General features: G+C 46.6%; 1 protein-coding gene across 1 annotated transcript in view; it reads left to right on the top strand.

Annotated features, from left to right (window-relative positions):
• The window catches only part of PNPLA7 (patatin like phospholipase domain containing 7), a 125,517-nt gene that overhangs the window by 55,473 nt on the left and 55,696 nt on the right, over positions 1-14,348 (top strand). Inside the window, exons 21-22 of the mRNA XM_030507443.2 lie at positions 6,698-6,758; positions 7,967-8,116. Coding sequence (XP_030363303.1) covers positions 6,698-6,758; positions 7,967-8,116 — 211 coding nt within the window. The remainder of the gene's footprint in view (positions 1-6,697; positions 6,759-7,966; positions 8,117-14,348) is intronic.

Genomic DNA, 14,348 nt, shown 5'->3' with positions numbered 1-14,348 from the left:
CTTCTCTGGGCACCCTGTGCCAGCGCCTCAGCACCCTCACAGGGAAGAGCTTCTGCCTCAGAGCTCATCTCAATCTCCCCTCTGGCAGGTTAAAGCCATTCCCCTTGGCCTGTCCCTCCAGGCCCTTGTCCAAAGCCCCTCTCCAGGTTTCTGGTAGCCCCTTTAGGCACTGGAGCTGCTCTAAGGTTTCCCCTTCAGGAGCCTTCTCTTCTCCAGGCTGAACAAGCCCATGTCTCTCTGTCTGTCTTCATATGGCATCCCAGACATTCCCAATTGAAAGTAGTCCACAATGCAAAACTTCTTTGCTTTCTCCAGGCTCAGCTCCTGCCTGAGGGCCCAGCTCTCTAGTGTGGCTGTCAGGGCATGCAGCCAGTGAGAGCATTTGCTCCTCTGACAGCCTCTGTGCTTGCTTCTGGTGCTGCTTGAAGCTTTTCAGTGTTGCAGGAGTGAAAGGGAGTTGGTTCTTTCTATTTTCATCACTGCCTTCAGTTCTAGAAAGTAGGACAGAGAATCAGCTCACGATTTTTGGCACCACAAAGCAGCTTCGAAGCAATAGCGAGAGCACAGCATTTGTGAACAGATTATAGAGATGTTCTAACAGCAGCATGTAACTTGGATCACATTTCCTAGATTAGCTTTGCCTCTACCAAGCTGAGATTGTTTTTATCATTCAAACTTGAAACCTGCTGTGGCTGATGGAAATTGCACTGAGAGATTGCTTAGGAGCTGGGGGGGGGGAACTGTGAGACAACCTTCTGCATGCTAGAAAATACAAAGGTTTTCTGCATCTTTCCTTTAATTCCCTAAGCCTGCCCTCGAGGTTTAAATACATGCAGAACCCAGCATCCATCCTGGACAGTGAGTCCTGCTACCTTTGTGTGCTTTCCTGAGGTGGATGAGCCTTCCCTGGGGTTATCTGCCTCTCAGAGCATGCTCTGTAATGTGCCCTCTATTCAAAACACTTCCATCTGCATTGCATGTACTGTGCATCATGTTATTTCAGCTTGATGTAGCACTGGAACAGGTCAGGAGAGGCCACGCTTCTAGATTTTTCTATATTTGTTCTCATGGTCCATTCAAATAAGTTTTTTCTTGGCTGTAGGAGAAGTGGATGTGAAAAGGAGAGAAGAAAAATGTTCAGTGGGAGCATGGTCACTGGCTGCAGCTGCCTGACACGAGGCAGGCAGGAGCGAGGGCTGAATCACAGCAGTGACGTGAGAATGCCATTTTTCTTCAAGACACAATTGATCACAAGTGTTAGAAGCTCAAAGAGCCCCAGGATAAAGCTTCAGTTCTCCTGTGTGGTGTAGCAGCATTTGTAAAGGTGACAGAAATGGTTGTGAGTGAGCCTTGAAGATTTGCTTTGTCACGGCGGTTCTTCAACTGTCGGAAGCTTTCATGGGAGACCCCTTGCTAAGCTCCCTGATTATGTGACAAGCAGAGTGTTTAGCAGAGCTGGGGCCGTGCAAAGCTTCAGCAATGCCCTCGTTTTATTCAAGTTGAGGGTCTAATTTAGCTCTCCTCCTCCCTTGTACCTCAAGAAAAAAAAAAGCTTAAGAAAGCTGGTAGAGAATAATCTCAGCTCCTGGCAAGAGCTCTGCAGAAATGAACCTGCTATTATGGACTCTATATAGGTAAAATGTTCTTATTACTATTTTACCCCAATTGCATTTACTTTGTAGAACAGAAAGCCCTTGGCAGCCTTGTTTTCCATGCTAGCTTATTCACATTAGGTCTCTGTGTGGTAGAAAGCCCTTTTACATGTCCTTTAACAAAATCACGTCTGTTAAGGTCTATAATACCCTGTTGTGAAGGCACCAATAAATTGTTATTTGACATATTTAATTTAAAGGTGGCTACTGGATGACTGGTTTGAATTTTAAAGGCTTAACCTTATATTTAAAGAAGAACCTTATATTTAAAATTCAAAGTCACCTGAGAAAGTCTTTAGCTCACCTGTGAGCTCTCTTGTTCACTGCAAGAATCATAGAACCCCAGCCTGGTTTGTGTTGGAAAGGACCTTAAAGCTCCTCCAGTCCCAACCCCCTGCCACGGGCAGGGACACCTTCCACTAGAGCAGGTTGCTCCAGGCCCCTGTGTCCAACCTGGCCTTGAACACTGCCAGGGATGGGGCAGCCACAGCTTCTCTGGGAAAAGTCTGTGCCAGCGCCTCAGCACCCTCACAGGGAAGAGCTTCTGCCTCAGAGCTCATCTCAATCTCCCCTCTGGCAGGTTAAAGCCATTCCCCTTGTCCTGTCCCTACAGGCCCTTGTCCAAAGCCCGTCTCCAGGTTTCCTGGAGCCCCTTTGGGCACTGGAGCTGCTCTAAGGTCTCCCCTTCAGCAGCCTTCTCTTCTCCAGGCTGCCCCAGCCCAGCTCTCTCAGGCTGATGTGCACTGCACAGCACCTTGAACGTCGATTAGTTGTTACTGTGAATTTGGATATTGGTGTAGATTTTTTTTGGCCATTTTCCCATGATTTCTCTGCATGTTTTGTTAGCCAAGATGGGAAAAAGCTTTGCTTGTTCCCATTGTTATCTATTAGCAGAGAGTCCGTTTGCCAGGCAATCCCTACTATTCACACACTGAAAGAAATTTCCATAGGGAAGTATTTTACAGCTGAATTCTCATGAAAATCCCTTTCAAAAGGGCTTATTGTAAAGCAACTCTTAAGTTTCACAGTTGAATAGGAACAAAAGCTTTAACTGAACCCAGCTATGGAAGATTAGCTGGGTGTGGATAATAGGTAGAAATATGTAAAGGGATTATAGGAAATAGAGCGCTGGAGAGTGACTGTAACCACTTGGTGTGGGAATTGGAGTAGCTGTGAAGCAAGTGGTGCTCAGGAGGATTCCCAAGACCTGTGATGGGTGGAGCAGTGTCTGTACCAGCAGTGGTGGGTGATGAGGAGCTGTAATTCTGCCTGGCCACCTCCTGGAAGGTCATTTGGTTTGGAACTGGACTTAGTCATCCTAAAGGAGGCAAATACAGTCCCCTTGGGAATGGGAAGTTCAGTCCTTGCCCTGCAATGCAGAGGCTGTAGGTTGGTTGGTTAATTTAATGTTCATTAAGCAGAGGGAGAATTAATGGTTTCCTGGAGCCTTCTCTGTAGCTTATGCAGGAACAGACATTCCTGTTCTGTACGGGGGAGCTGGGGGGATTGGAGACTGATAAGAGAGCTTGAGTGGGTCTTACTGGGGATGGGGCTGATTCAGAAATAGCCAGGAAGACAACATGTTTCTAGGTAGATGAGGTGGTAAGCTGGGTCAGGGGGGTGGAATTGTGCTGAATAAAGTGCTCTCCATTGCCATTTGAGAAAGAAAAATACTCTCTATCCTGTTTTGCCCTGCACAAGAGTGTTCTGGTGAGTCAGTCTGGAAAGGTGGGTAGGTGGGAGGATGAACATTTCATTTCCTTTGCCTACCTGGAGAGGGGCTTTGGACAAGGGTCTGTGGGGACAGGACAGGGGGAATGGCTTTAACCTGCCAGAGGGGAGATTGAGATGAGCTCTGAGGCAGAAGCTCTTCCCTGTGAGGGTGCTGAGGCGCTGGCACAGGGTGCCCAGAGAAGCTGTGGCTGCCCCATCCCTGGCAGTGTTCAAGGCCAGATTGGACACAGGGGCTTGGAGCAACCTGCTCTAGTGGAAGGTGTCCCTGCCCGTGGCAGGGGTTGGAACTGGATGAGCTTTAAGGTCCCTTCCAACACAAACCAGGCCGGGATTTTATGATTCTATACAGATTTCTCCCTCGGACGGATGGACAAGCCTCTTTCCAAGGGAAACCTTGCCTTCTTGTGAAGGGAATCTAGTGTATTAACACAGAACTCCGAGGAAATTTTGGTTCAGTTGTTAGCTCCGGTCCCAGGCGCTGTTCTTCGGCGTTGCCATGACTGCGGCAGTGACTCATCCCGTTGTGGTTGGTGACTTGCTTGTCTTACAAAGTCACCGAGGAAATAATTGCTCTATATCTTATGTAGCAAGGCTGCAAGGTCTGCTCCAGCAAACAGGCAAGGAATATTTCCCGGCAATAGGAGCAGCCAGCTGGAAAATGAGACCAATAGGTTTTATTCTTAGTTCCATCATTAACCTTGGACATTTTCTTTAATGTAGCTGGAGCTCTCCTGAGCTGTCTGTAAAGCAGAAACAGTGCTAAATACAGGAGATGGTTTTAGTAAGTAATTAAAATTCTGATGTTTAAAATGGTTCAGAAATGTAAGATGTTCATCACACCTTCCAAAACTGCTGATGGAAAGTGCTGGTGTGCAGATACGGGTTGTTGGGTGAACGCATGAGAGCTGGGTTCTCAGGAATGCTCTCAGGGGGCAGGTTGTCTCCCTTAGGAAGGACAATCAGCCTCTTAATTTTTATTAAGAATTCCCTCTTTCCCTCCCTGCTCCCTGTCGTTGGGACAGTTTTCCGTAGCTACACCCAGTGCTGTTTACTGAATGCCAGAACTGCAGCTCTCGGTGGTGTTAAAGTGGTAACAAGTCTCCTGGGTGATCATCAGCTCTTGTTATGTTTTGGACAGTGTTTTAGATCCTGCCTGAGATTCCAGGGTCAGGAAGGAGGTGGGAGAACATTGCTGCTCTCGGTGCAGTGGGTATGGACAACGTGTGTGTGCCACTGGGGCAAATAAGAGGAACTTTAAAGAAGTTGATCTTGGACCACTGAGGAGATGGATCCCTGCCCATGGCAGGGGGTTGGAACTGGATGCTCTTAAGGTCCTTTCCAACCCAAACCATCTTGTGATTCTATGGTTCCTGTGGCATCTTCAGGACCATGCAGTTATGGCTGTGGGACAGAGATTACTGGAATAACTTTGTTTAGCTCTTACTCCTTGCTCTGTTTGAAGTCACCCTGGCTTGGAAGCTGCCTGTTTGCTCTTCTCCCTCCCTCCTACAGATGCTTAATAAATCTTGGTGCTTATTAAAGCGATGAATGCACAGTCTGGGGCCATTTATTTCATTTCATTTTCAAAGCAGGCTATAGAAATGATTCTGATTGACATGCTGACCTCGCTTAGTGCTTACATGCCTTTTACTTGAAAGATGCACCCTGAAGTGCCTGTTCCTATGGGTACAGTGTGTCTGTCTTTGTCCAAAGTCCAAGGTAGCAGTTTGCTGCTGCTTATTGAGCTTGTGAAGAGTCTGGGGAACATTTCTTGTATTGGTTTTGTGGGTATTTTATGTCCTGCTGAAGATTAGAGTTATTTTGACCTTGAATTATTTATCTGGGAGGCAGTATCTAATGATTGCTCTCTTAATTCTTAATGCATTTAAATGTCTCTTTTCCTTGTTTGGTAAAACTCTTGCATGGAGCTTTGCAGAATGAATGACGCATTCCCCATGTCTGTCACCCCTTGGCATTGCAATTAGTAGTCTTTGGCTACAGCACTTGCTGGGATTATTGATTGCTGCTGTTGGAGATGAGCTGGTCAGCTCACAGCTGTGCTGGGCCAGTGGAGTATTGGTTTATATCCATGTGAGTCCTGTTGGGAAAAAAGCTGGGGAAAAATCTGTCCCTCCAAAGGTCCCGGAGAAACGTGATTTGGGGGCAGAGCAGTTTGTTCGATAGGTTGTTCTGCTGCAGGTGTTTAGAGCCTGTCTTCATCCTTTTTAATCAAGATGTCTGAAATTGGTTACTGTAAATATGGACTAATTCTCTGGGGGATCAGTTGGAAGCAGGATTGTGTGGGACATCTCAAGTGCTGCCTCGAAACATGTTGAGCCATTAGTACCTACAGACAGTGGAGGTGGCAACAGCCACTCAGGAGTGAGAGTGACCCAGAGGTGCCAGCGTCCTGCAGGGAGAAATGAGGAGAACTGGCAATGCAGCCTGATGTGTTTGCCAAAATAGTTGGATTTTTTCATCTCTGCTGTGCTCTGCAGAGACCCCCCCTGCAGTCCTGATCCAGCTCTGGGGCAACAGCACCAGAGGGACGTGGAGCTGCTGGAGCGAGGCCAGAGGAGGCCCCGGAGCTGCTGCGAGGGCTGGAGCAGCTCTGCTCTGGAGCCAGGCTGAGAGAGCTGGGCTGGGGCAGCCTGGAGAAGAGAAGGCTCCTGAAGGGGAGACCTTAGAGCAGCTCCAGTGCCTAAAGGGGCTCCAGGAAACCTGGAGAGGGGCTTTGGACAAGGGCCTGTAGGGACAGGACCAGGGGAATGGCTTTAACCTGCCAGAGGGGAGATTGAGATGAGCTCTGAGGCAGAAGCTCTTCCCTGTGAGGGTGCTGAGGCGCTGGCACAGGGTGCCCAGAGAAGCTGTGGCTGCCCCATCCCTGGCAGTGTTCAAGGCCAGGTTGGACACAGGGGCTTGGAGCAACCTGCTCTAGTGGAAGGTGTCCCTGCCCGTGGCAGGGGGTTGGAACTGGAGGAGCATTAAGGTCCCTTCCAACCCAAACCAGCCCGGGATTCTATGTTTTTCTTTTGTTCCCAAAGCAAGTTAAATACTGCCTGTTTGGGGTTCACTTTGTTTTCTTGTTCTTCCAGATTAGACTAAAGTAAGGTAAAAGAAATCCAGACAAATGATCAGTTGCCATATGTTCCAGCCAGGAAAGAAGCCATGCTTATAAACCTTGTCTCTGTAGAGTTCAGCTTGATATGATGTCTTACAAGAGGTTGAAATGATCTATTTAGATGCACTTTTTTTAGTACATTCTGCTTGAATGTTTGTTTCTCTTCTTTCTCTTTCTCTCCCATTGCTAGGTTGTGACTAGACTTATTCACTTGCTGGGCGAGAAGATTCTTGGCAGTCTTCAACAGGGAGGTAAGACTCATTCCTGGACTACTCCATCGATGCTGATGCTTCCTGAGAGCTGGATTTACATCCTTAAATCTGGAACCAGAAAAGCACATCCTTGAAAAGAGAATTTGTCACTAAATATTTTAGCTGTTGTCACAAATGAATGGTGATTTTGTTATATATATGTGCACAATTTCTTTTGGCAGAGCATAGGTAATTCAGTGTGGGAATGGAATGATTTGCAATTGAGATAGAAAAGGAGTGCTGCTTGTGTGCACTGAAATTTCCTTGAGTTTCTTCTGAGAAGAGCTCCAAGGGAGCATTGGAAATAGCAGCTGTAATAGACTTGAATCAGGCAGTCTGAGTGGCAGCTCCTGGAGACTGACTTAATCTGTCTGTATTTGCATTATGTTACTGTATTAATTGAGAAGAAATGCTCCTATGGGTTGGTTCTTAAGCTTTTTGTATGTTGCACAGGCAAAACAAAGTGTATTTACTGATAGAAGTGAGTAGGAGGAAATGTTCAAGGTGTGATGGTTTGAAACTGAAACAGGGGAAGTTCAGGTTAGATAAAAGGAAGAAGTTATTTTGCTGTGGAACAGGTTGCTCAGAGAAGCTGTGTCTGCCCCATCCCTGGCAGTGTTCAAGGCCAGGTTGGACACAGGGGCTTGGAGCAACCTGCTCTAGTGGAAGGTGTCCCTGCCCATGGCAGGGGCTTGGAAGTGGGTCACCTTTAAGGCCCCTTCCAACTCAAACCAGTCTCTGATACTTCAGAGGTTGCCACAGCTTCTCTGGGCACCCTGTGCCAGCGCCTCAGCACCTTCACAGGGAAGAGCTTCTGCCTAAGAGCTCATCTCAATCTCCCCTCTGGCAGGTTAAAGCCATTCCCCTTGTCCTGTCACTACCTGCCCTTGTACAAAGCGCCTTTCAAAAGTGCCTTTTTATCTTTCTCTTAACATGTCAGGTAAATGCACATCACATTTAAAAAGTAATTTTATCATTGCCTAACTTCTATGGCAGCAGCCAAAAATGGCAGAAATTGATCTTCGTCCTCTTAAGTAGGAGACTTGTGGGAACTCTTTTATTTGCTCTGGAGGATGTCACGTTTCTCTTGGGTTAAGCAATTCTCTGGCACTTTTCTTGCTGCCTGGCAGTTGAAAACCATGAAGTGACACTGAAGTGACACACAGTTTTCTGGGCTGGCTGATGGCAAGTCTTTTCTTTCCGAACAGGTCATCCCCTTGGATATCACAGCTCGGGCAGCAAGTGGGATGCTGGGAATCCTGCCAGCAATCTCTCCACAGTGGCAATCATGCCGGTGTCCGAAGAGGTGCCGCTGACAGCTTTTACTCTGGAGCTCAAGCACGCTCTCAGTGCCGTGGGTAAGAAGTGTTCATGTGTTACTGCATTATGGGGAAGGAATTCTGCTTGTCTTTGTAGAGAGGTATGGCCAGGTACCTGGCATCAGTCAGAGGTGGGTTCATGCTGCTTTGGGGGGGTAGGGATAGAACAGTATGCAGGATCAGCCTTTTCATGACCTCTTGCTTCACTGTTCCCATCCCTAACATGCTTTTTATTTCAGTGGGAAACTTTGTGACCTTAATGACTCAGAAATATGAACTGCTCTGTCTGGCCTCTCACCTTGGCTTCAGTGGGCAAATCCCCCACCAGTGCACTGTGCCCACGGGGCCTCTCTGAGAGTCCAGTTCTCTCCATCTCATCTCTGAGAGCTTTTCAGGCTTCCTCAGTTGTACAGCTTCATCTACCAAAGGATCTCCTATGCAGTTTTCTTCTGTTGAGGTAGTTCAGTTAGTGGTAAGCATAAGACTTGATGGAAGAGGCTTGTGGAGGAGATCCAAGTTGGCACTGGAAGTCCCAACTTTAGTCTTAGATCATTGTCCAGTTTGTTGCCAGCTTGTTTGTCTCTCCTGTGTTCACAAACCCATGTATTCAGCTCACAGCTGAGTCATTAATTGCTTTACCCATCGGTGCAGTTGTTTCTGCAAGTTCCAGTTGCTCACAAACCCCCGTATTTAATTCACAATTCAGTTCATGCTCAGTACTACAGTTTGACATTTCCCGAACATCCTTTTCTCATCCTCAGAGACCATCACACATCTCTTGAGTAAATCTCCTGTAATCCTTTGATGAATTGTTAGTCTGCTATCTCATGGCTTTTGATTTTGAAAAGTACAGGTTACACAATGCTTGAGGTACAACCACTTACATTTATTGGTTATTACCTTTTTGACCTCAAGGGTATCTGGAGCTTGCACTTACTATTCTGCTATAAAAAATCTATTAGGTGAGCAGGCACAGGAGAAAACTGTTGTTGCTTGATCCCTTTAACCTTTGAAATGTGAATTTGTGTGCAGCTTACAGTGGAGTCACAGTGAGAACTGATTTGTGGGTGGTTGAAGATTCCTCTTACTTCGAGATGCTCCATCCCTAATGGAGCACAGCTCCCAGCTGTAGTTATACTGCTAATGGGTACTTCTTATGGGTTGGTGCCAGCTTGTTTTGATGTGTGGCAGCACTTGGAGCTTGTAAATAAAACAAACAGACATTTAAGTAGGTAGATGGACTATTTGGGAATAAAAATAACCACTCCAGTTGAAAGCGACTGGAATGAGGGGGTTTGTGATGATCACCTTTCCTTGGTCACCCTTCTGTTCTCTTGTTCTATTCCTAACATGATGTCTGTGTGGTGCTTGGCAGCTATAGATGGTACTGCACAACTTTGGCATCTGAAGTTCTTGCCAAAATGGAGCAGTGGGAGGAGGAAAGTGTTGTGTGAAAACACAGCTAGCCATGTGGCTCCCAGCACAGCTTCATAGCCTCTGTTCATCGGGACAGCTCATCAGCAACGCTCTGGGACAGAGGTGAACCTTCTGCCAGTGCTTCACTGCGAGGGGCTTTCTGTATGTTAGTTATTTCTTTCTCAGCAGCAGCAAGCTCTGCTTGCTTTTTAACCTTTTCTATTTCCTCCTTTTCTCCTCTTGGCTTTTCTCCTATCCCTGCCCAGAGAAGCTGTGGCTGCCCCATCCCTGGCAGTGTTCAAGGCCAGGTTGGACACAGGGGCTTGGAGCAACCTGCTCTAGTGGAAGGTGTCCCTGCCCGAGGCAGGAGGTTGGAAGTGGGTGAGCTTCAGGGTCCCTTCCAACACAAACTAGGCTGGGGTTCTATGATTATTATTTTTCCTATTAATCCTGGTGGAGCTGAGAGCATCTTTGATTAAAAAGCTCTTCTGCAGTATTCAGATTTTTAAGAAGTATTTGCCTAACTATTTTTTGTTCTTTTTCTGGGGCCAGCTTAGAGATACCATGTGGCTTTGAATGCTGGTTCTATGTGGGAGCCCTCTGATCATATATAATTTCAAACCAATGTGGGGAGGAATTCAAATCCAACATATGTGTCTCTCTCCTTCCTTTCTGCCCTTTAAATATAAGCTTTCTTTCCATTTCTAGAAATGTAAAGTGAATTGGAAAGCTCACTGAAATATCTTTGCTAATAATTTAGAGGAGTTTTTAATTGTAGTTCTGCCTGGTTTTCCCTTCTTTACACACAGATTTAAGTGTTAAGTGTTTAATGTGGTGCCTTGACCCTGGCACAACTGGGTATTTCATGCTGGGAAATCAAACTCATTTATCAGTTCTGTCTCTGACACGTAGTTTTATAGACTTTTATTAGGCCAAATATAAATTCTCTTTTGATGAAGTCCAGGCAAGGAAGTTGCTGTGCTAAAATCTTCCCTCAGTGCATTTTGGACTGAATGTAGCTTTTTGTGCCAGTATTTTTTCCAGGTGAGGGGGATTTCGTGAGCAACCTGCTCGAGTGGAAGGTGTCCCTGCCCGTGGCAGGGGGTTGGAACTGCAGGAGCTTTAAGGTCCCTTCCACCCAAACCATTCTATGATTCTATGATTTGCAATCATTTCCAAGCGTCAGAGATCACACCTTGACCTCTGGGCCTGTGATTTATCTAGGCAACTTTTGACCATGTTTTATGAGACTTAGAACTAGGGTATCTGCATTCCCGCTCCTGCGTATCTTATGAAATTGATGTTATGTGGAGAACAGTTTCCAAAGTGAGCACCATGATCATCTTTGGAAAGAAAGGAAGAGTTTTGTGTCTCCTGTGTGATGCTTGTGTCTCCTTGCTGGGATAGGGTTTGTGCCTCGAGCCTTGCTGAAGGGTTTTCTCAGCCCTTTCCTCTAGTGTCTTTTACTCTTAAAAGATAAAATGAACTAGTCCTCAGGCATGTGCCAGCGTTTTGTTCTCCTCACCTCTCCTTCATGGAATTGTAGTTCGGTAATGAAGAACAGATGATTCTGGAGTACCAATTTAGATGCTCCATGAGGTTTCCCCATGAATCATGATCCTCTGTGCCTGGGGCTAAGACTGCTGCTGGGTGGTTTTCTCACCTGAAGCATATCAAGGACCAGAATTCAGAATCCCAACAAGGTCACAGCATGAAGAAGTCCCTCAGGGGCTGTTAAAAGCCACCACCTCTGGCTTGAGAGTTTCATGAACTGCAAATTGCTGGCGACTGGGAGAATGTCATTACGTTTTCCTTGCTCTAATACTCTTCCCCAGCAATCTGCTGCTGAGTGTAGTCAGAGACACACTACTGGGCTTAGATAAATATTTAATGTTACCTCATATCACCTCTGCTATGTTCTTAACTTTGAGCTTTTCGCCCTGTGTCTAAGGAAAAGAACAGTCCCTGAAGGGTGCAGGTGGCTGCTGGAGGAGGGAGGGATCATAGAATCCCAGCCTGGTTTGTGTTGGAAGAGAACTTGAAGCTCATCCAGTTCCAACCCCCTGCCACGGGCAGGGACACCTTCCACTAGAGCAGGTTGCTCCAAGCCCCTGTGTCCAGCCTGGCCTATCATGAGGATGTTTCCATGATGCCAGCAGCAGCTGTAAATGGCCTGTGAGGCTGATGGCAGGAGTGGGAAGAACATCACTAGATGATGATCTGTAACTATGATAATGCACGTTGAGGAGGCACTAACACATTCTTTTGGGTGCTCCTGCCTGCTGGTGTGGCTGCTCAAGGAGGATGTGCTTGAGAAGGAGAGTTTTTTTATTACTTAGTTGCTCTCAGCAGTTTAGTTTAAATAACACTTTTGGTCATTCTGGTTTATGAGAACACATATGTTGGTGTTGTTGATCGCATTAATGGAGGGTTATTTAATGGTTGATTAATTGGGAGCTTGCTAGAAATTGGGAGTGGAGAGCAGATGGTTGTTATTTCTGAAACAAACCAGAGTGGTTCAGTTAAAGCATCAGTGCAGTCTGTACTGGGGATGAACAAGGGTCTGGGCACCTCTGTCCCGTGTGTCAGTGTGCAGGGGGATGCCTTGCAGGCTTAGACCTTAGAGGAGCTCCAGTGCCTAAAGGGGCTACAAGAAACCAGGAGAGGGGCTTTGGACAAGGGCCTGGAGAGACAGGACAAGGGGAATGGCTTTAACCAGGTGAGGTGTGGACAGAATTGTATGTTGTCTATGTGAGCTCTCATAGTTCAGGAGCTCTGCCCCCTTGGTGATCTATAGCAGAAGAAACTCACTGGACTAAGTTTATTGACTGTCCCATCAGGTTTATCTGTTTGCCTGTTTTGAGATGATTTTCTTTCTGCAGTACCCTTCAACATTGCCTCAGCCTCTTATCTCCAGATGTAATTAAAATTCTTTCATACTGTTCGTCATCCTTTATGAGCCTCAGCAAGCTTTTAAAGTGACTTAAACTGTCTAAGAGGCACCGACACAGGTTGCCCAGAGAAGCTGTGGCTGCCCCATCCCTGGCAGTGTTCAAGGCCAGGTTGGACACAGGGGCTTGGAGCAACCTGCTCTAGTGGAAGGTGTCCCTGCCCGTGGCAGGGGGTTGGAACTGGAGGAGCTTTAAGGTCCCTTCCAACACAAACCAGTCTGGGATTCTGTCATATGCTCCTCCAAGGCTCTTTTGATGATTGATGGGATGTGTTGTCCCCATTCAGGGCATCTGTGTGTGACATAGCCATCACCTTGACTAACAGAGAGATGCACCTTGGCTCTACAAGCCTGCCTGTTGCCTGTACAGAAGGTGTTGTGGCTGGCAGGGTCTCTGGGTTGATGTTTCCCCTGTAGGGCATGGCCCCATGTCTCAGAGCAGTGTGGTGCCCTTCGAGCTCCTCCTCATGTTCTTGGATCTCGGTGACCGGGTGCAGGGCAGCAGTAGGCAACCGCAGAGTTGCAGCACACTGCTGCCTCCTTGGTGTTTGTCTCTCTTGGCGTTTTTATTGCATTCCTTGGTTCATTTTGGATTCCTGCTGTTCATCTTTGCTGCCGAACTTCTACCACTGTTAAAGGCTTTGTAAGCCACTTATCCTGGAAGAAAATTTGGCCTATATAACACTTGTGCTTTGCTGAGAACTTTGGCACATTAATGAACGCAAATGGTAACTCTGCTTTTTCAGAGCTGACCTGCCCTCTCTCTCTTGCTGTCTTCATCACATGCAATGTCATCAGTATTTCTTCTGGGAGACTTCTTTCAAACCTGTTACGCTCTCCAAAGTTGTGCTAGACCAACTGCTGTGAGGCTGAATGGTGAATCAGATCAAAGAATCTACCCATGTTAAAAATGAGGTGGTAAAAGCCCCACAAGAGTTGGGTCTCATAGAATCCCAGCCTGGTTTGGGTTGGAAGACACCTTAAAGCTCATCCAGTTCCAATCCACTGCCACGGGCAGGGACACTTTCCACTAGGGCAGGTTGCTCCAAGCCCCCGTCCAGCCTGGCTTGAAGAAGGTGAGGCTCTCTGCAGAAGGATGGTTCAGTGAGCACCGGCGAGGAGCAGTGCAGTTGCAGGAGTGAAGGGCAGGTTAAACCAGTTCTGCTTGTGAAGGGTGTATGAACTAATTCTGTCTGCTTGGAACTTGGTGCTTTCAGAGGAACCAACTCCCAAAAACTTTACTGGAGGATGAGGAAGTTCAATTCTCCTCTCAGGTCATCCTCCTTTCTGTGCTTTCTTACCAGCTTTTACTTGGTATCTCTTGGTCTCCACTTACGGATATTTTTGTCCCTATTTGTTTGCTCTTCCTTCCTCATCTGTGTCACAAAGAACAAATATTATTTGGATATGGGAAAGTACAAGATGATAAATAATACTTCTGAGTGTTTTCAAGTTTAACCCCAAAGTGTGTTAAAGCAGAGCGAAGTCTTTGCAGGAGGAACCCAGCATTATGAGCTGGCCTGGAAGTTGTGGTGCTCAGCTCCAGGAGCTGGACTTGCAGCTCTTCCTTACGGAGCAGAGAAGCATGAAATTGCAACCTCACCATGTTGTTTCTTCATGGTTCCTTAATTTTTACCAAACACATAGAATGTGCTGTTTCATTAGTGCCTTGAGAGACCTCATGTAATGAAGTGTTCTGTTGTTTGGGACATAAATCTCAGTTCTTTTTTAATGAAAAACTGAAGGATTGCACAATGAAAACATGAATACAAAGCGACTGCTCCTTCCTGTTTTGTAAATGTGAATTTCTCTCTCAGTATGAGACGGATAATGTTTTCTTTAGGTGTAAGGTTAATCCCTTCAGTTTTCTTTCCTTTGCTTTTTTCTTCAGCTGCAGTTACTCTG

This window comes from Strigops habroptila, chromosome 15 (genome assembly GCF_004027225.2).
Source record: "Strigops habroptila isolate Jane chromosome 15, bStrHab1.2.pri, whole genome shotgun sequence".
In the NCBI taxonomy this organism is placed as follows: domain Eukaryota; kingdom Metazoa; phylum Chordata; class Aves; order Psittaciformes; family Psittacidae; genus Strigops; species Strigops habroptila.
The sequence above is the reverse complement of the archived record's forward strand: the minus strand, read 5'-3'. Positions and strand labels throughout refer to the sequence as shown.